Source organism: Blennius ocellaris (genome assembly GCF_963422515.1).
Source record: "Blennius ocellaris genome assembly, chromosome: 16".
Taxonomy (NCBI): domain Eukaryota; kingdom Metazoa; phylum Chordata; class Actinopteri; order Blenniiformes; family Blenniidae; genus Blennius; species Blennius ocellaris.
The window spans coordinates 5544753-5567145 of NC_137665.1; the positions used below are offsets into that span (position 1 = coordinate 5544753).

The 22393-nt window shown below is 40.3% G+C and overlaps 2 protein-coding genes across 2 annotated transcripts; both read right to left on the minus strand.

Annotated features, from left to right (window-relative positions):
* Positions 1–354: 354 nt before the first annotated feature.
* On the minus strand, positions 355–5918 carry kctd13 (potassium channel tetramerization domain containing 13). Its single transcript, XM_080512233.1, has 7 exons — positions 5702–5918; positions 4488–4748; positions 3579–3748; positions 3131–3220; positions 2585–2637; positions 2265–2460; positions 355–1795 (listed from the first exon to the last, which is right to left on the minus strand). Exons 2-7 carry the CDS (start codon positions 4723–4725, stop codon positions 1553–1555), a joined length of 990 nt encoding a protein of 329 aa, XP_080368359.1. The 5' UTR covers positions 4726–4748; positions 5702–5918; the 3' UTR covers positions 355–1552.
* A 2333-nt stretch (positions 5919–8251) lies between these two features.
* Positions 8252–20872, minus strand: sez6l2 (seizure related 6 homolog (mouse)-like 2; the record flags this gene model as incomplete). The annotated part of the gene is made up of 18 exons (XM_080510762.1): positions 8252–8281; positions 8413–8524; positions 8696–8813; positions 9094–9132; positions 9372–9563; positions 9659–9853; positions 10697–10891; positions 11017–11213; positions 11768–11906; positions 13676–13870; positions 14330–14493; positions 15176–15359; positions 15445–15630; positions 16188–16380; positions 16944–17077; positions 20212–20424; positions 20534–20662; positions 20815–20872. The coding sequence occupies 18 exons, from the start codon at positions 20870–20872 to the stop codon at positions 8252–8254; spliced, it is 2673 nt and encodes an 890-aa protein (XP_080366888.1).
* Positions 20873–22393: the final 1521 nt, after the last annotated feature.

A 22393-nucleotide genomic window follows, 5' to 3' on the forward strand; every position in this document is an offset into this window, starting at 1 on the left:
TGAGAAGTCTTAGTATGTCTATGTCTGATCACGTTCAGTCTATTTATATTGTACTTGCTGTTTTTTTTAAGTTGCGTTACAAGTGAGAGTCATAATTTTGATACCTTTTGCTCACAAATCTCTAGTCCATCGCCACAATATTTTTTAGGTCATTTGGAATTGCTCCCTCAGACTAGTTCTCTCCAGAAGACTATTCGGTCCAAATAGCTGCAAAAATCCAATGTATATTTCAAAATTGCGGACTTCCTGTTGAGTTTTTGATATGCAATCTTTTTAACCAACCTGTTACTCTACATGTGCGCATACCTTTCGCATGTACACAAAGGTGAAAAAATAAGACCAAGACACAAAGGCTGATTTTCACAAGTCATTTATTCTGAACATTTTCGTGACCACCACTGGACGGAAGATGAATTAGTGCATATTTCAGGGAATTCTTGAAATTTACGTTTTGAACGAAGGGTGTGAGATACATATTGCTCTTTTCCCCCCCAGTATTCAGTGACAAGAGTTTACACAGTGAATATCAGACAAAATTCAACCTCTCCACGAGGGAAAATATTAAAAAAAACCTCCTGTTTTGGTGGTGTGTGTTTGAGCTGAATTCAGTGGTTTGCCCTAAAGACAAAAGTGGCTCAGGAAAAAAATACAACAAAGATGTGGTACCTTTCTACGTGAAACATTAAACTGAAAGTTAAGATTAACCAATTTACACAAGCATTTCCAATTTGTGATTCGTGATGTTGAACGAACCATGTCTTTTCTATCAAATTACAACTTTCTTTTTTTAACACAAAGGTTGCATTCAATACAAAAGTTAAATACCAAACAATAAATTAGGTTCATAAATTAATTTATATGTATATATATATATAAAAAAAGAAATATTCTGAAGCAACAGCTTTAATAATTTAAATAAAGAAAAAAGGAGCTGCTGTACAATCTCATTCATAGACGACCTCACTAAACATGGCTGTTCTGCTTAATTCCAGTGTTACCACATCGAGGCTCAGCTTCACCATCCTCTGATCATCACTGTTTGGCAGCATTTCAGCTCAGCAGAGAAACGGCAACAGATGTTTCACAACCTGAATAAAAACTGACGCAGTGTTTCCCACCAGTCAAACACAGCGGAGGCTGCCAGTGCACATCAACAACACCCACATCGACGGTAGGCCGCCTAACTCCAAGAAAGCCATCCCGAACCGGCAAGGTGGGAAACAAGTCTCAAGACCCGCTTATCGTCGTACGAGCGGTTCATTGACGTTTGAAAAAAAAAATTCTATTAATTCCAGTTTCAGTCCCAGTAAATTAAACATTTCCTATTTAAAGAATGTACACAACTTGTTTCCATGTAAACAGATGCTTTCTTGTTCATCGCCTAAAAACTCCCAATCGCAAATCAGCTGACGACCCTCACAGAGACGCCTCATTAAATAACTACATTACCGACCTATTGCTGGGGTCAAGAACGTCGCGTTCATTCTGCTAGCATTCAACAACAAAAGGACACACAGTAAGTCACTCTCTCATACCTAATGGCTTCACATTATTAGTCTTTATACACAGTTTGCTGGCCGTGCCCCCTTTCATCGTGCATTATATGCCGCCTCACGTGGATCCGTCTCACTCGTCGGTCTCCTCCCACGGCGCCCTCCTCCTCCGACTGGCCCAGCGAAGAACCCGAACCTCTGGAGTCCAGCAGGTGTAGCCCTCCGGGACCGGACGCTCTGCTGTTCTCATAGATGAGGATGTTGAGGGTCTCTTCAAATATTCGAGCCTCGGGAAACTCCACCTGCAAACACAAATGTTTGGTGGTAAATTGAAATTATTCGCAATTGAAAATGAAAAAAAACAGAAGAATGTTTTGTTAAACAACTTACTTAACAGTCAAATTTAAAAGTGCACCAACAAAAACTCTACGTTTCAGTGATGAAAGTAAAATATCTGAAAATTAGGTTTGCACCCAGATGAAAGAATAAGAGTTTCAGCTCCATGCATCATTTTAAAGAGACCTACCATGCAGCAGTGCTTAAAGTGACTATTTCCACAATAATACCTGGAATTCTCCCACTATGTTCATTCATAGAAAAATCTCAATCTATTTCACCCAATCAATAATAACCATTTGCTTTATGAATTTTGATTGTACTCTAAAACAGGGTTCATCAAAATTTTGTTTCCAAGCTTAACAAAACTGTTTTTGCATCACGAGAGAGAAAACGGAACTAATTGAATTAACTAATCTTTTACACGTGTCTCACTTTGGTCTGTTTCTTCTCTGTGGCATAGACTATGGAAGTGCAGCACACTTCAGCGATTTTGCGTCCTTCGCCGTAGAAAGACCAGCAGCAGATCTCGTCCCCGAGCACGTCTTTGACAAATAGCACGCGTCCATTGAACCGCAGCACCAGTTTGTCAAACAGCTCGATGTTCTTCAGCAGGTTGTCGTCTGAGTTGCTGGTCGCAGAGAGTTGGAAAAGAAAAGGAACAAAAGAATGAAATTAAAAACACTTTCAAACTGCAGATGCAAAACATTTCTTCTTAATTTTTCGGACACACACACACACTCAGCATTTTTTACCTTGTGTACGAGTATTTGTTGTTTCCTCTGTTATTCTGTAGTTTAACCACCGGCTGGAGAGACAACACAATATCAAATGCAAATAAATCAATTAATACAATTGTTTTGAGAGATTACACTTATATTGCTTCAATATATGTCAACAGAAAAGAAACAGTGGACACACTTTTCATCTTCACTGTCAAATCAAATCTCCAACTTTCTCTCTAACTTTGCTGCAGTTGGTTGTTTCTCAAAAAGGAAAGATTCTCAACATGGGCTCCCTCTAGTGGTACCTGGAGGAAAGTTGTTTTTATTGGTATCCTGGCTTGGCATATTGATAAAAGATGAGTTTAAATATCTGCTATAATGCTGCAGCGTTTTTCAGTGTGGTTGTCGTTTGCACAAATGATCAGTACCTAATGTTCATATGGGGAGTAATCATGTCTCCTGTGAGAATTGTCCAGAGGTGACTGGGTACGATATTGTATGTTCAGGTTGGTCGTAATGTTGGTACTTGGCAGAGCTCAACATTTAAAGAACCACTGACGTATAAATTGAATTTACCTTTCTACAAGTAGCAATCATCTTCTGTTCTTCTTTGGCTGAGGTGATCATGGGGATGCGGCACACAGTTTCAAACACATCCTTTCGTTTCTGAAGGCAAAGGAAGTTTGTTAAATACACATTCATCGAATATTTATGAATTTATCAATTATAGATTTGTAACTGAGCAGATGTGTCAAACCTACTGGGAACTAAAAGTCCTTTATGGTTTATAAATATCGCTTCCTGCCGACGTTCTCTGCTCACAGTGTTCTTTGTGGTTTGTGAATGAGTGCACGTCACCGTGTAGGTTTATTACGAAATACACGAAGAGAACGAGATGCAGCACTACTGCCTCTAACCAAGTCAGTGAGCCACAGTTTACAGGCGTCAGAAAGCGGTTGAACACCTTGAAGAGCCGATGGTGATGGTGCAAATGAAAACCAGCATTTTGATTTCATGTGTTCACCTGCATGGCACTGAGGCAGTGCTGGACGAGTCCCTGGACTCGGTAGTACTGAGCCTCCTTCAGAACCTCATCCAGCTCCCTGTGGTCCTCTGGAAGTGGTACCGAGCCATCGCGCAGGAAATTTAAAACCACACTGAAATGTCGACCCGATCTATCCAAAACCACCCAACCTGGCAGGAAAGTGGAAATGATCCGTCAGTTATTGGCCTTGTTCTGCAAACCATGTTTTTTCTGTGGTAAAATCAGCGCATCTCACAGTATGTTGGTAGACGCAGCGTTGAGTTTACAGCCAACGCACAAAAACAACATTCACTTTGCATCTGATTCAAGTTCCATGATGAATACACGCATTTTAAACTCGTATAGAAAAACAACAGTGACATGGGAGGGAGGGTGGGTGAGGGGGAATGATGATGTGTGTGTTCGTACTTGTAAAATGAGAAATCTATAAATAAAGTTTAAAAAAAAAAAAAAAAGAAAAACAACAGTGTACTCATAGCTGAAAAGTAGGGAGACAAGAATCTGATTTCTGTTAATGATTCGATATCGTTAGGAAACCTTCACAGCCAGTGCAGACGCACCGTTCAGGAACAGTCAATTTTTATTAGTTTGACAATCATAAAAACGAATCCAGATTGAGTCACACACACTTCCTGTTAGCATTTTACAGATCACGTCTCTGAATGTGTAAAACGTTCAGTTCTATATGTGAATTAAATCCCCGAGAAAAACGTGAGCTTGATAAGTGATTGTGAAACTATACATGACAGTAAAAATATAACAGCGTAAAAATCAACAACACGAAACTTGTGGATAATGCAAGAAGGCTCAATGAGATGAGTATGTTGTAACCGGCAATGTAAAAATATTTGTTTTCAAATGTCAGAGCACACAAGCCCACACACTCACCTTCTGTGTCGATTGTAACTTCTGTGCCCCCGTTGCAAATGCTGCGCAGCAGACTGTCCTCCTTGCTCAAAGTCTGGACCGTGGTGTAATGCAGCGAGCCCCCAACGTTCAACTTGACGTACTTGCTTCCGAGGAGTCCCTGACTTCTGTGCTCGTCAGTGTTGTGACAGGAAGGCTGGGAAGCAGCAGGCTGGGCAGAGTCGGCAGCATGACTGCCAACTGAGGCCTCAGCAGACATGAGGCTGAAGAATCACTTCCCGGCTGCAATGCAGACAATGATGAGGTGTTATTTGTTTGACCGGGAAACAGAATCAATGCCAGTAATACAATTGTGGATAATAATATTGGCATTATTAAAAACAATCCTAATGGAAATGGAGTAGCCTCTTAATCGACAACTGTGTGAGTATTCCAGATGTAATAGCCTTTTCAGATCACAAGTAGTCTTGTATTGTTACACAGATTAGGGCATGATCGTTTGCTACCACGGAAACCACATCGCAATATGATAGGAGTGAAAAGCAGAACAAAACAAGGGAAACAAATTCTAGCCAAAAACACAAAAATACATAGTCCTGAACTCACACAGCACGGGGAAAACATGCAAACTCCCCACAGACAGGCCTCCAAACCTCAACACAAACCAGGATCTTTCTCGCTGTGAGGCGAGTGCCAAACACTATAATATTGCAAATACAATAAATGTGATCAACACTTTAATCAATATTTCATGCCTGGATATTACACACATCTTCATATAATCATATCACCCTCTTTAACAGATCATTTTGATTTTGAAGTGTGAACCTTTAAATTGAGCTTATTTTTCATCTTTGTAGGCTTCGGTGTAGCTGTCAGGTGAGCACTTGTATAGAAGAGTAAATTTAGTCAGTTACTTGCTTATTACACTGATAAAACAAAACAGAAAAGGTATAAAATACATGTATTTAAATCGAAGATATTCTTTGACCACACCTTACTTTTCAGTCAGTGAACGAGTGAATGAACTGACTCTTCTTATCCAGCACCAGTATGACAAACTCATAATTGAAGGTGAATAAATACACGATTTAAGTCATGATTTGGTTAAATCAACATCTGGAAGTACCAGAACAAAAATAGCTTGAAAAACACCAGATTAATTTACACGGTTCCATGTCGAGTTATTGAAGCTAAATAATCCTGATATAGATTATGAAAAAAAATATACTTACCACAGTGAACATCCAAATGAACAGCAAGTGTGAGCCGAGTCAAGCTAAGACGACTAAATGTGGAGCTTTGGAAAAACAAACTGAGTGAAAAGACTTTAAACGGGAGGAAACGTTTGACAGCTCATTTTATCGCAGCTAAATCAAAGTGGCTAACAACAGCTAGTCTGTGTTACTGGAGGCTTTGAGCCCGTTGCGCTCATTTGCTTTGTACCGCTTCTTCTCGACTACAAAGATCACACAGCAGCCACGTTAAAAACAGAAATCCCCGCAACAATAAGGACGGCTGCGTCCATTGTTGGACAAAAGATTAAAAACAGAAGCTAATGTGAGAAGCTAACTGGGTCAGACGGAAACGAAACCAGACCAACAGCTTCCGCTATGGTCTTCTTCTACTGTCACAATAATGTCGAAACGACTGCCACCACGTGGTTTCAAGCGGAATTACAGTTCTCTTTTCTTTTCTTTTCTTTTCTTTTCTTTTCTTTTCTTTTCTTTTCTTTTCTTTTCTTTTCTAGTGGGTTATGAAATGAAAATGATCGCACCCAAAAAACCAAAACACATTTTAAACTTTTTTCAACGACTCATAAAATAAATAATAAGTGGGATGTTTAAACTGATTTCAGAGAACATTCATAGAGGATTTTAGCCTAAGCCGAGTATGAATATGTGTGACAATTTTATTTTATCTTTCTAAGGTCCTAGAGTCAACTTGGACCAAAAAAAAAAAGTAATAGTAATGTATTTAGAATACAATAAAATAGAATAGAAATATAATGTTAATCATCGGTCAACATTCTTGAAATAACCACGAGAGCTTCTCCTTTTAAAATGTAGTCACTTTATCCTGTAATCTTTTCAACCAAACAATCTGATAAGAACAAATGTAGATTTTGAAAGAATGAAAGAAGGTGCAATCACTGAATAATACACACTGTTTTCATCTAGTGAGAATAGCTTCAATGATTTGTTTCTTACAAAACAGAAAGTGTGACTATAAAAGTACATTAAGGATAACTCAGAATAAAATATGAATGCCATGCCATTCTCACACTATATAGTGAGAAAGTTAAAGCTGTATGTCATAACATACCAGTAATAACATAATAAAACTTGAACCAAGTTGATATGTAACAGTAACAGCTTTTTGTATGTGCAGATGTAGGTACAACAGACACTTAGACACACAAGCTTTACGCCATTCAACAGAGACTTTATTTCCAGTTTAGCAAATAATTTACTGCCTCCAAAAGAGTGTATTCATATATGAAGCAAAGAAATGCTACCGATGATAAGAGAAGAATTAAGTCTACAAAGCAAGTCTCCAAGATCCTTCATTTGGCACAGTGAATGAAACTACATTCACCAATTAAACAATCATTTGTAAATAAATACATAATGCATCACAGCAAGCAGCCAGATTTGTAATTTTTCATCAACGTAGTGCATACAACATCAAACCTGATAACAATGATAACTGTCAGTAACTATAATGAGAATGAAAAGATTGAGCAGAAGCAATATAATTTACAATCAGTGCATGCTCTAAGCATAATGACATTCATGTCCTCACCTTTTCTTATACAGCTTGTCATGTGACGTTGTGTGACGATGCACTCAGAAACAGCAAAAAATAAAATAAACAACAGCTTTTGTAAACACTATTCCAACAACAGATGAAACACTTAGTGACATTAAATTATTTACCATTATAATTTGGCACTGAATTTTCATTATAGGTATATAATGAAAATATATAACCTCCCGCCACCCCGTGTAAGTGTATATATATTTATATATATGTATATGAGGCTTATATATACAATTAAGTATACATATTAACCTCCGCCAATAGTAAGTCATATATTTACATTCAATTGGTGTGTGTGTCTCCGTGTGTGTGTGTGTGTGTGTGTGTGTGTGTGTGTGTGTGTGTGTGTGTGTGTGCGCGCGTGTGTGTGTAAATGTGTGTGTGCGTGTGTGTGTTACACGCAACAAAAAAGTTCTCCTTATTGAAATTTTAGGTTCCTTCCCTTTGTAACACTTTGACACGCAAAATGTGACACAAACCACTTTAGTGATGAAATAAATAAAATACATTAAGGATATATTCAGTGGTCTAAACTGTTACTTTTGATTGTTACAAATAAAGTATTGCCAAGTTGTGTAATGTTTTGGCCTCAAAATGATTTAACTCAATAAATCTGTCCCTTTAATCCCTTTTAACAGTTTTCTTCTCTCCTAATCTTCTTCCACATTTTTTTTTCTTCTGTTTCAATTTTCTTTTTCTTTTTACCCTTTATAAGGCACCAGTCCTAGTGATGCAGAAAGCTGGACTGTGAAGTGGGACTCACATTTTTGCGGACCACCGTATCAGTGCAACTCATTTCATTAAAGCACTTCCACAATCAATAAACCAGATATGTGTTGATGTAAAAACAAAAACAAAAAAACTATGAACGAAGGTGGTGTGAGGCCGTTATAATGAGAAGAGATATGCCTTCCCAAAGAGTTGTTTTCTGTGTTTTAATCCTCACCAAGATGTTTTCTTCTTTAAATGGACACTTCATACTCCCGTGTATCCTGTGGCGGGACACAGAGGACACATTTGCAGCATTAGAAACTGTTAACCATCAATATATGACATTCAAAATCTATATAGCTTGCCTGACTTAATAACGAGAAGATGAAAAAAACTATTAAAATAGACTTACTCCTGCTTCATAAAGAGGGTTGTTGAAGTCAGATTCAACTGTAATGGGGCTGTAGGAGTGTGTGTGAGAGAGAGACTTCCAGAAGAGCGGCTTCCATTCTAGTCTGCATATGCTGGGAGTGAAAAGAACAAAAAATACAAATAAATATAAGCACATCAATGAATTGTGCCGCCACTCTATAACTGGAAACCGAGTCAGTGAATGAAATTAGAGGGAATGATGCCGTTTAAGAATATTGTCAAAAGTGTAAGTGCTTGTTACTTTGGTCAAACAAAATACTTACTTCGTGTAGTACATGTAGATTCCTCCAATCAGAAGGATGACGAGGATGATTGGGAGAATAATTGCTAAAGCAATGTTCTCACTCAGGATCTGATGGGACGGCTTGAACGACTGCGACACTGCAAGATAACCTGTCATCAGCTCTGTTCTTATTTTCTGTTCACAACATAACATTTTGCAGCCAAAGAGTCGATCACAGTATAAATAAATCAACATACTTATTGTGAATGTTAAATTTAAAAAAGTGTTTTTTAAAAAATGTTTTATTCAATCTACAAAATAAATTAACAAGTTTCAAAATAAAGAAATTAAAATGTGACATTGCATTTACATAATACATTTGGGGGAGAAAAAAATTACTTATTACATATAAATATGAGAGAAAACATAAGAAATCACCTTCTAATTTGTGATCCTCCAAAAGGTCTTCATATGCCACTGCATGAGAAGGAAACAAGAGAAAAACAGCAGGAATTATTTTGTATAACCATGCATTTACTACTTGATGTGAGACCTCTGTGAGCTTTTACACTTTGAAAATCCCTGATGTCGATAATCCAATTTTTTTTTTTTTTTTTTTTTAAAGCACATTGTGTATAACCCCAAACCTGGGCATTACAAATAAGATGAAAAAAATGTTCCAGTGAGGCACATTGTGAAAACGTTGTGACCTTTACCTTTGCAGAAAGGCGGCGGGCTGTTCCACTGAGACGGGTGTCCAGGAACGCAGCTGATGATGACCTCGCCGATCAGTTCGTAGCCCTCATAACAAAAGAAGCGCAGAGTTTCTCCGGCCTGGTAGCTGTGCTTGTACAGCGTTTGGTAACCATTGTCGGGAACTCCCGGGTTTGAGCACGGGTCATATTTGACTGCACGAGAGGGAACACAAGTAATGTGGTTTCTGGACAGAGATACTCTTCATATACAGATAATAAAAGGACTCGGGAGCAGCGGCAGGACTTACGGACACACTTGGGACTGCGGTCGCTCCACTTGGGCGTCCCGGTGTCTCGTCCGTGGCAGGAAATCTGGCTGGGACCCTCCAATTGGTAACCCTGGTTACAAGAGAAGCGGACGACTGTCCCGACGGCGAAACCAGCTTCAGGGCGCACTGAGCGCGCTCCGTTCACCACCTCACCTGGATCAGGACACTGCTGAACTGTGGGGGGTTCAAATAACCACATACTGCATGACAAATGTGGACATAATCCAATATGGATAAAAAGAAAAGAATCATGGATTTTATTTGCATTATTAGTTTCGAGAGATAAAAAGAGTAATGTAATAAATATTTGAACTAAAGCATCACTACTGTTACATTACTTGTATTGTATTTAGTTGCATGTAAAAACATTGTTGTACCTCTCTCTGGAATTATTTATATTATCAATTTAAGACAATCTAAAAAATAAGGCCGCAATACAATGTGACATTTTTTTTTCTCTTAATTCCAAAGTCAGATGTTTATATATTTTATGTTCATGGTTGCAATAAGCTTCCTTATTTTAGCCTTTAAATCCTAATACAAACCTATAAAATGCTATAAAGTTCTATAAAATAAATAAATAATAAATAAATAAACTGAAAAGTTATGTAATCTGAACATAAATATAATTTTCATTAAATCAAATGTTTTTTTTGTTTGTTTTAAAATTTTTAAAAAATCTGTATTGTTACTTATAACACTTAAATGCAGACAAAAAAAGTAATATTGATTGAAATGGTGGGCACGCTCAGCAGAGATGTACACCTTTAAAATCAGCTCAGCAGATTACGTTGTGCTTAACTATAAAGTCAAATTTCATTATTGACAAAAAGGCTAATGGAAATTCAAATGTCCTACTTAATTACAGTTATGTGAGTATCCGTTACCTCCACCCCTGCCAACTTTCGACAAAAGATACCTTCAGCATGTCTGTATTACTCGGTCTGCTTTGTGTGACAATATGACAACAGCACAGTCATAATCCTGTGTCCACAGTTAAAGTCCCGTGCGTCTCACCTTTGACACAGGTGGGTGGACTGCTGCTCCAGGACAGGTCCCATTGGCAGGTGATGATGTCAGAGCCACTGATGTCATATCCTGGTTGGCACTGATAGGTCAGCACGCTGCCGCGCACGGGAGACGCGTGTGAGGAGCTGATCCACCCAAACTCAATCTTGGGGAGGGTTGGGCAGGTGTCATTGGGCTCGACCTCTGCAAAAGCACGGAATAGAGAGCAATTCAACAAAAATAAGGTCTTTATTCAAAAGCAAGAGCGTACTGTCAGACAAGATCCGACTGAATATGTTCACATTCTGAGCCACACGCTTGGCTATTACCATGATAATGAATGAGAAATCCCCGGCTCAAGATGAAACTGGAATCATCTGCGTCGCTCTGGAACTGAATGGTGACATCCGACCCCCCCGAAATGACGTAGAAACGCTCCCTGGGACCGAGGTACTGGCCAATCACGTGAGACATGAGGTCGCGCCCATCGAAGATGGTCAGCACATCCGTTTGACGGATGTTTAAACTGCAAAAAAGGGAGAACAAGAACAAATCCAAAAATGTAAAATAAAATAAGGATGATGAGCTTCGCCTGTTGGAGAGATTCTGTATTTCAAGACGACCCGTCCGCCCACCCGATGCTTTAAATTAGTCAGCACACCACAGAGAGAAGTGAGGGAAAGGCAGGAGAGGCAGCAGATTATTTAAAGATTGGAATTCATATACAGTTGGCTCCTCTCACATTGCAGTAAAAGAATTCATATGTCCAGAAGAAATTCTGATGTACAGCTCAAGAAATTACAAGAACACCATTGCTGGAACTGAAGTTGCAAATGTGTTACATTTCATAACTTGAATTTTATTTAAAGATGCCGTGAGGGTTTTCTTTTTTTTTTCCAGTTCATTATAAGTCACATGAGTTTTTACGCCTTTACTCAGATAGGTCATTTACATCAAGCATGTTTGACAGTAATGTAATTTAACACTTTCATATAAACTGACTTAAGGTTGTTCAGCATGACTTGTAAACTCTGGGATTATTCAGCTTGCTCACAGACTGAACTTGTAAGTAAACCTCACATTTGGATGTAGAGCTCGATGCGTTTCTCCTCGTTGCCGTGGATCTGCCAGACGCAGTCCTGCCCCTTGGAGTAGCTCTGGGGCCAGTCAGGAGACAGGATGGTGCCCGAGGGCTCGGTCAGCTCCCCTCCACACAGAGCTGTCAGAGCAGAGCACACAGAGACTGATGTCAAAAACTGGGAGGACAGATGAAAAAAACTAAATTGCAGCGGGAAATGAAACAGCAGGTATTTGGATAAAAAAAAAAACTGTAACTGGAGAGAGAATGAAGGAAGACATGGCGAGGACCGTATGTCAGGCAAGCCACTACCGAGGACCAACCTCGATCCAAGTCTCTCATTTCATCTACTGCTAGGCTGCGTAACACTGAAACACGTTTCATTTTAAATGATTCCACGAATGCTTGCTCTGTTATTGTCTATTCATTGCCTCGTTCCCTCTCAGTTTACCAAAACGTTTTCATGCTTTCTATTTAATCAAAGACATTTTAAAATCATAATAGATGCACATCATTGTTGCGGGATGCTGGAGTCAATCACAAGTAACTCCTGTATGGAGGGCAGGATTCACTCTGGACTGTCCATCACAGCGCAAACACACAGAGACAGACAATCACCTTCACATTCACACCGAGAGGAAACTTAGAGTCACCGGTTAACCTCGCGTGCGCGTCTTTGGACTGTGGGAGGAACCCGGAGTACCCAGAGGAAACCCATGCACCCACGGCGAGAACATGCAAACCCCAAACAGATTTGGACCCACAACCTTCTTGCTGTGAGGCAAAGTATTCCGCCACTATGCAGGCCAGCAGATGGCACAATCTGCATCAGCTCTTGCAGCTCCCGCTCAGTATGAAAGAGCACTGGGCTCTAGCAAAATGCTCAAATGCCCAATCTAATCAAATCCTCTTCATTTGCCTCCTTATATCATCCCAGATGGGAACTTGCTTTGCACTTATCTCTCAGCCTAAACACATTGGCCTGTTTATCTTGTTGACGCTTTTCGACTGGTTCAAACTATAGCACCAGTGTTTTTTCAGCCAGTCCCTGACCCGGTGCAAAATCTGAGCCAATTTTTTTTTTACTGAGTCTAACACCGTCTCTCTGCTGCTCTCAGTTTTCACAGCATGCCGGCAGATCAGCAGATGACACAGACAGTGTGGCTACAACATCTTGACGCTTCAAGGCACCCATCTTACCACAATTCACTTTGAATAGTAATGAATCAAATTGCTTTCACACCTCGTGTAACAAACTTATGTGGTATGTAAATATGAATTCATTAGCAGATTTCTTTTCACAGTTGAATCAAGAAATGAAAGATGTTTAGGAAGGTGGCGAGAGTCCTCACTTATATTTTTTTGTCACACTGAAATTGTCATGACGACAATTTATTAACCTTAAAAAAAATTTGATAAAACTCAGCATTATGTATGTAAAACAACATATCGTGCATATCAGTGAAATTGTCCAGTGGCTTGAAATAAATCCAACCAATCAGATAAGTGAATCGTTGTGTAGAAGTGGCCGCTCTAATATAAATTCGTCAAAGTGGCTCCAGTTTTTTCATTTGAAAACATTTTGAATAAAAGGTAAATAACATATGTTTGAGAGGTTATTGAGATTTTGGACTCTCTTTCAATTATCAGTGCATCAAGATTATTCATTTAAATTATGCAGTTTTGATATCATTGTAATAGAACACAAATATTAAATAGAAGCTTAATTGCATTATTTGAAGTATTAGGGAAAATAAGTCAGGTGCATACGATTTCTTTTCAGTCATTGTGTTATTTAATAAAAAAAAAATCCTGTTACTGCTATTACCGTCAGAAAATAAGAAAATAGTGTGAAAATGACTTCCTGGAGAGTTTTTCAACAGGGACTCACCAATGCAAGCAGAACTGACCTTTGCACACAGGTTCGCTGTCATTCCAGTGGGGGTTGCTGGGGTCGACACACTCAATGGTGCCTGAACCTTGTTCCATGACAAAGCCTGGAGAGCAGGTGAAGGTGACGGTGGTGCCCAGCTGATACGTGAGGTCACTGCTGCTGAAATTCCCATGAGGCATGTAGGGCTCCCAGCAGTGCTCATCGTCAAAGGCTGAAAACAGAGAAGAGAGGGAGAAATCACCAGAAGTCGGTGCATGACCAAACTTTCTCGGGATTTTAGCTGGAGATTTTTTTTCTTTGGTTGTTTTTTTTTACACAGCTCAGAATCTAAAACTCTTGACAATGAAAGAACAAGATGTAGCTTGTAAAAAAAAAAAAAAAAAAAAAAGCTGCTGTAATGTGGGCTGTAAGCACTTCTATCGAAAATCATGTGTGTATTATGTCAAACTGAGAGTAATACACCTCGGTAAAGTTGTAGCCATATAAAAAGTAACGTATCAAGAAGAATACCACATTCAATTTCACATTTTTAGTTTGAGTCATCCTCCTTTCAGGCTGACCGAGCTAATAAACACCAAGCTATAATAATAATGACATCAAAGGAATGTGCAGCGCTGCAAACTATCTATTCCGTTCTGCTGAAAGCAGGAAAGACCTTGCACACGCTCACCCTCATATCGCAGCGCCAGCAGCAGAGGGATGGAGGAAGAATCTGCTGTGAGCTCCAGGTAGAGTGTGGAGCTATCACTCAGCAGCCCACGCTCTGGCACGTCATCCAGATCTGAGTCGAACAGCGGTGGAGACAGAGAGTTGTTTCCACCGCGCACAATTATCCTATAAGGAGAAAAAAAAAAGTCAGAGGCGGCAAGCTAAAAGAAAAAACAAATAACAGTTGTAAATTTGCTGTGTGGTGCATGTGCTTTTCATTATTAGAGTTATTTACATTTTTTTTTCATGTTTATGCCGATGTTTATGAGTGTAAGGGATGTTTTTCATGTGTGTTCCCTGGTTTTGTCTTCCTTTCTCTAGTTCATGGCTTGTATGTGTGTTTATGTATTCATGTTGTTCTTGCCTCTGCTGCCCAATAACTTTATCATTGTTTCATGGTTCTGACCTTTCCCTTGTGTCCTCCTCTGCACCCTCCGATTACTCCCGAGTGTTATCAGCGGTGCCTTGTTAGCGCCCCACTCCCAGCGTGTGTATATGTACTTTTCTCGTCAGTTCGTTAGTGTTTGTTTCTGCCATCTGCTTTGCCAAGTAGTGACCTCTGCTTGTTCTGGTTTTCACCTTTGCCTGTTTTTAGATTCTACATTTGCTCTGTTGGGCTGATTCCTTGTGTGGCAAACCATCTTCTCTCAGAACTTGCTGAAACTGCATGGATCCTGCTGAGCTCTGTGGATGTTTGCAAATATTTTCTTATAATGTTTTATCCCTCATAAGTTTTGAGATTTCACTATTTTGCTCTAAAAAATACAGAATGATCGGCCATGTATAACTTGTGGAAACGTCATCTTACTTGTCGTCATCTTCATCCAGCGCGATCCTCTCAAAGTGTAGGTGGAGCCTGTGTCCCTCTTTGGCTTCTATTAACCAGTGGCAGCTCAGATTATTTCCATTACTGTGGTTGCTGACAGATGGAGGGGGTGGAGATAGAATCCGTCCAACAGTTGCATTGCGAATCCACCCTCCACAAGACACAGCTAAGGAAGCACATGATCCCACACATTACGTTCTCATATCTGACACCAATGCAGTCGCACTGCAAATCTAAATCCGTTCACGCACCAACACAGTGAGGCTCAGCAGTGCTCCAGCGGGGTTGTGTGGCATTAAGACATGTGGCCACCTCATGACCGCGGACCTGAAATCCCGGATCACAGTGGAAGTGGGCCTGACCTCCTGGATGGATGTCTGTCACTGTCACGCCGCCGTTCTCCGGGGACAGAGGGAATGGGCAGGAGAGTAGAAAGGCTGGTGATGAAAAGTGAAGGAGAAAAACAGCTGAGCTCAGCCGATTTAAAAAAAGAGATCTTTTCTCTCAGTAATAGAGACGACTTTGGGAACCACCCAGCTTTCGATTAACACACTGTATAAATCCATCAGCTGGGAGTTACTATCGAAATCCTTCAATCTCTGTGATGTCGTCCGTATGTCCGTCCTTCACCTCCGACATCCCACCGGAATCGACAGATTGTACCAGGTGACACAACTGAGCAGGAGCCATCGTTCACCAGCTGCCTCTTCACGAGCACCAGTGCAGTTTATTATTCTGATTATTCTGTTTCACAATCATTTTGAATACATTTTGTCACTCAACCTCTTTATACCTCTTGGTGAACTTATTCCAGGTTACAAAGTTTGTTATGTGCCAAAACAAAGCACTGTTACAAAATGTTTTAGTGTTAGCGCAGTGTGAAAGTTCCCATTCAGAAAGCTTTTTAATTTCAAGTGGAGAATCATCGGTTAGTTTTTTTTCTCTATTACTGAATGCAGTGGGTTTGCATTTTGGATTTTTTTTTCTTTTTTACCTTGATAGTGGAGGCTGAACATGCCATGGTTGGTCTGTCGAAGACTGCGATAGTGAATGTACACCTGATTGGTTGTACTGCGGATCACTTGGCCCACTTTCATCAGAGTCTCGTTGGCTAACAGCTCAGGTCCGGAGCCCCCGTGTCCCATGATTGACAGAGACTCTTCCTTTGAAAGATTTGCCTTCCTCACCTTCAGTGGAAAAGAGCAAACATAAGGAATAAAAAAATAAATAAAAAAAAGCTTGCTAATTTACCCGTGCAGGAAAATGAATCTTATTCATTCAAGCCCAATGCTCATATAACAGTCTTTTAATGAAAATAGTTTGAGGTTTGCATGAGAAGCTTCTCTGCTGGATAAAATGGTCTGAGTTGAGGGATGCATGGTGGGTAGTAGCTAGGACTCTCATATCACAGTAAGAATATCCACAGCTCTAAACTGTGTGACGGGAACATGTTCTCATGATTATGTAGGTTTTTCTCCAGTTCCCTCCCACAGTCCACAAACACTTGCGATTATCTGCCTCTCTTTGTGTTTGCCTATGATTAGCGCCATAATCCCTGAGTATCGAATCGATATAGAAGATTCGATGAACTAATGTGGCAGAAAGTTGCAGAGCACTGAGTTTTAAAGGCAACTGCTATCATGTCAATAATCTTCCTAGTGTTCGGATTCAAAACATGCTCAGATATAACACAAAAAACTGTGATGGCCTTTAAAAAAAAAAAAGAAAACAGGAAAAAAAAAAGACTTACCTCAATTTCCACACCGTAGCCTGGATACACTGTGATACTGTAGGTGCATTCCAGAGGAGAAAAGGTTGATGATGCAGCAGCATCCGGTGACTCGACAACATCCTCCATCGCTGACAAAGTTGCATTGCATTGCACTGCAAGAACAAAGAAATGGCAGGTAAAGTTTTAAAAAAGTTTTTAGAAATATACATACCTTTGTTACATTGTTCATTTTTACTATTTGAGCAGTGTCAGTATGCTTTATAAGTTCAGTCACATTCACCCATAGACAGAAATGTGGGGTTTATAGTCTTAAGTAGCAAAGCTGGGGAACAAATTCCCAACATTGGGGTTGGAAGGGGAACTGTGCTGAGCTAATGTTTTACTTCAAAAGACTTTTCATGGTATTAAAAACAGAAAACCCTTTATGCTCTCATTGTACATGTCATATATTAAGCTTATTAAGCAAACTCAGCTCACAACTTCAATGATCTCTTTATAAGTGGACTCTTCTGTGAGTATTCTATGATCAGGCTGACTTCTATTTCACTTTAGTCCGCTAGTCCGTTAGCACTTTGCCAGAATGACTGCTCAGTTTTCGTCTGTATTGATGGTAAAACACTGGCTGGTCATTAGTGTAATTTTAACATCATACAGTTGAATATGCTCAGTTTTAGAGAGAGAAATGAGTTTCTGATGCTATCAAAAGTCTTTATAGTCAAATGAAAGAACATGCAACATGGTTAAATACAAAAGTCACCTAGTTTGTTTACTTAGTTTAGAAATGGAATACTCGGTGCTTGTTGTTTTAAAGATGTCCATTAATGACCAATATCCACATACCTGCACGTCAAGAAAAACATCACAAAAACATGTTCCAAAGATGACTCTATAACTAACCAGCATCCCAACAGCTCCCAACTGCAGTACGAGCAGAAGTGAGGAGCAGCATATTCAATCTCATTCCTGGACATGACATCTGAGCTTGAACGGAACAACCTGATTGTGACGTTGCCATATTTCTTAACAACAGTAAATCAATTAGATGTGATGAATATTAAAAGACACTCCTGCCTGTGAGCACTGGCTCGGGTGAAACTATAATGTCTTGGTTCACCCCGAATTAAATTATTCTGCTGGCTGCATGACCGAAGGAGGCTGCTCTGCTTCAGCACAATCAAATCACTGACTGCGCCATATAATACAAACACTGTGTGATAAGGGACAGGGCTTTACAGTCAATTTCGCTAACGGTAAACATAAATATAGGAAACTGTCAGCCTGACACAACAATAAAAGCAACTGATATGGGAGATAGTATCATATTTTGTTTTGTTTTTCTGAACGTTGGTGTTGTCGTTCCACACTGGGCAGAGTGAGGGACTATTATATAACTATGAAACACAGTAAAACAGTAATTTGTTGGTTTTAGAATTTGCATAATGAACTAAAAAAATACTCAGATAGTACATTTCACTATCATCAATCAACACCAGCTTTGCTTTATGCCTATTTTCCTGGATTTTTGTTTTGTTAGGTGACAAAAACTGAACAAAGTCCACGCGTTTATTGCAGCCTACAGACATAAGAGCAAAGCCTGTCATCAAACATTTGGCAAGACCACAACAAGCTAAGTGATTACTGCGTTGATTTGACAGATGAGGCCGATCCTGTGGTCACTCAAATATAAGTTTACAGAGAGTTGGATAAATTAAAGACATAATACACCTTCAGTAGAAGCAGGCGACAAACACAAGCGTGTACAAAGACCTTACAGATCCTTCTACATGCGTGAAATTCAACTTGTTCTTTGCCTATTTGATAAGTCAGCTACGTCCAGCTCACTGTACAGCTCTGATCGCCATCCAGTAGCACAAGCACCTGAGCCAACCTAAAAGCTGTGATGAGGTCTCACCTGAGGGCATTCATCTATACAGGATGCCGCTGAGCGCTTTACCACTTCATATTAGTATTCTGGTCATGAGGCACTGTTGACTGACTGATTTGTCACACACAGACAATGATAGCTCTGGCATTAGCATTTAAAAGATCACCTGGCTGCTCTTTATTCAATTAATCTGTTTTCATGTTCATCGTTCGGCTGGAATTTATTTGTTGAAAGAAAACAGAACACAGCAACAGATATGCAGAGAATATGTTTATTGTTTCCAATTCACCACATTTACAGCATTTATTTTAATGTGATTCAAAGCTTTTCTTCTATGTTTACTCAGGTGCTCTGAGGACGGGATGAATACAAACTAATGAATAATACTAATGGATAAAATTGTGTTTCTTATTCAATCAAATGGTTGATATACCTCTCAAATGGAGAAATGCTGATTGAAACCACTGAAGAACAGACCATATCGATATTATATTCAGCTGATTTTATGCAATCGATAGAAAAGTCTGACGATTCACTTTAAACAACTTCAGTGAGCTGTGCTGTAGTTTCCATCCTATCCTTTCTATCGTCCACATCTTTCCTGACACATTCTCAGTGTCATATCATGACACCTGAAGCCGTGAAAGCAATCTGTGTGGTTGCTGGGTTATTAAAGAGGTTTTCCATATATATGACCGGAAAGTAGGCGATGACACCACTATCTTCATCTTCAATATCTTCATCTTCAACTCGTACTCAGTCTTCTGAGTTTCAAATGTGAATCCTGAAATGTAGAAACAACAACAACAAAAAGATTTCACTTTTGTCCGAATAAAACTGAAAGCATAGGAAAACACATTTGTGTGTCATAAGAATTAACTGATATTGTGAGCAAACAGCTATTGGACTGTTTATTGTGAGCTAAACGTCTAAACAGAATTCTCTATACTGTAAATCCTACAAGAAATAACTTTGCTAAATATTAAGGTAAATTGGTAATCAGTGCATTTAATGAGCAGGTAGTTGTGTTGACTCTAACATATAAGAAGAAAAAACCTAATACAACTGGTGTTACAGTCTTTGAACTTTTTAAAACTATAAATAACTCATAGTGTGACCTCTTGATGTTACATGAATGCTTTGTGTTACCTTTTCTCTCACACTCATCTCTGTGTTCTTCCTTCAAAGTGAGACGAAGCAGCTGAAGTTGTCATTGGAACAGATGCAATTCGTTCATCGTAGAAGCGGGCACTGGGAGAATCTGAGCAGCTCTAAAAGCATCTGTTGGACTCAGAATTCTGCTCAAGAATTTCTTCACACAAGTAAAAAAAAAAAAAAATAAAATAAAAAAATAAAATCAACAACAACATGGAGAGGGCACAGGTGGTACCATGCATGTACCTGGCACGTGCATCGTGGTTATGGTGGTTGTGGTGATCAGAGTGGTGGTCGTTTCCTCCTCCAAGGGCAGCGAGGACATACTTTTTGACCCTGCATGGCTCGCAGCAGATGAGGAGCTTAAAGCTGTGGTGAGGAGCCCTGGAGATATGGCCGTCACTGTCGACTGTGGCTGCCCGAGCCCCGGCACAGCTTGAGTTGGGTTGGTGGTAGTGCCTGCAGGGCGAAAAAGTCTCAAGTCAGTCGGGTTTTCATTCTCATTGAGCAATCACCCTGTCACACTGTAGCGACATTGCATGAGCCATAAAGAGTTGTGTTAGTGTACCAGTGGCTGCAGACGCCTGTCCTAAGTATTCCTTACTCTGGAGCGCAGCATGGATCAGGCCACCCAGCGGGTAGGAGTCTGGCGACGGTGTTGGTGGTGTATCAGGCTCAGGAGTCATGAAGCTCATGCCTGAAAAAGCCAAGACTAATTACTGCTTTTGTCATGTTTACAAAAAAAAAAGTCTAGTAGGCAAAGGATGTCAAGAAAACAGCTCAAAAACTCATGTTGTCCATGGTGGTAGAACAATAACCTCACATGCATTAGAGGACACAAACAGTTACCTGAAACAAGGTGTATCATGGTGACAGACACCATCACAGCAAGGCGTGTGAACCCCATGGCTGGATGAAACTGAATGACCTGGGAAGGTTAAAGTGAGTAAATCGATTAACAACCGATTAGTAGTGACACAATCAGTGTTTGTGGTGGGTTAAAGTAATGATTATTAATAGCGTGGAATTACTGCGGGAAGCCCTGGAATAACCAGCGATTGCAGGATGGGTGATGGATGGCAAATTAATCAGTGTAAAATCCCTCGCAATTCAGGCACTTAACATGTGTTTACATCACAAGGCCACACTGGCTCGGATTCGATCACAGTACAGTTAAATATCAGCTCAAATAATCTGAGATATCAATGTATTTTTTTTATATATAAATGAGAAATCAGAAATGACATTACAAACAAAATAATTTAAAAGGCAAAATATATGGACTGCACATCGCGCACGTATAAGCTTAAATATTCAAGCTTCTCCACTGCATTTTCTCACCCAAATTCTGCAACAACAAGCCGAAAATGCGCTATTCCGAAATTCTGCAAAAAAAAAAAAAAAAGAGCCCCTTCTAACCGCAAGTTCAGCTTGAATTTGATGTTATCATCAATGTGTTAATGATAATGAGTCAAAAAGCACCCCCACCGTTAATCGAGGCGTTTCCTCGGTGAAAATGCCAGCCTGATGTGTGACAAAATGATGGGGCTTGTAAGAGGCAGCATCACTCGCACCTCCCCCGGCCCTCTTTGTGCGGAGGACGCTTTTTTTGACATCAGTCACCAGCTCGGTGCGCACAACGGGAAGGTGGCCGCCTGCTTACCTTTGTCTCTCTGCTGCGTCCTCCCCTGCTTCACCTCGGCGGGGATCCTGTTGCTTTGGGCCGGGAACACGGTGCTGGTGAGGTGCCCCTAGCTGGTTACCCGTGTGGTTGACGCATTCGGCTATGATGTGAGGGCATTTGCGCTGAAGCGTCAGGTGCGCCCTGGCGGCGGGACGCGGCAACTGCAGCGACGCGCGGCGCGCAGTCGGTCCCAGTCTGTTGTGAGCGCTGGAGGATCCGTCCACCAGCAGTCCTGACACACACACACACACACACACAGCGCTGCCCGCACGGTTTATCAAGGTAATCTGTCTGACGTGAGGTGAAGCACGCTGATGATGACTAATGTCTGCTTTCCTCATTTGGAGATCTGCATGTCGCGCGCGGTATGTGCATGGCGAACATTTTTTTTTCTTCCTCCTTTCCTTTTGTGCAAGTGCGTCGCTTTCCCGGGTTGGGTGGATGATTGCGCTAACATGGAACATGGATCAGGGAGTATGAGCCAGCTGAGTCGAAGGGGCTGTGTTGCAGACTCAGAACTGAATGCAGGCTGAGGGGTTTGCAAAGAAAATCAGCCAACATTCGCCATAAAACGTTATTATGAGGGACGTCGTGCTGCAGCCTGTGTTGCGCCTCCACTTATCCGTGATGAGGGAAGGTGGAAGGTGGATTCTCCTAACTGAGTCAATCAGGGAAAGCCCTCCCATCCAAAACACACGCGCACATGGACACGCTCAGACGTGCATCCATGATTTCTGCCCTGAA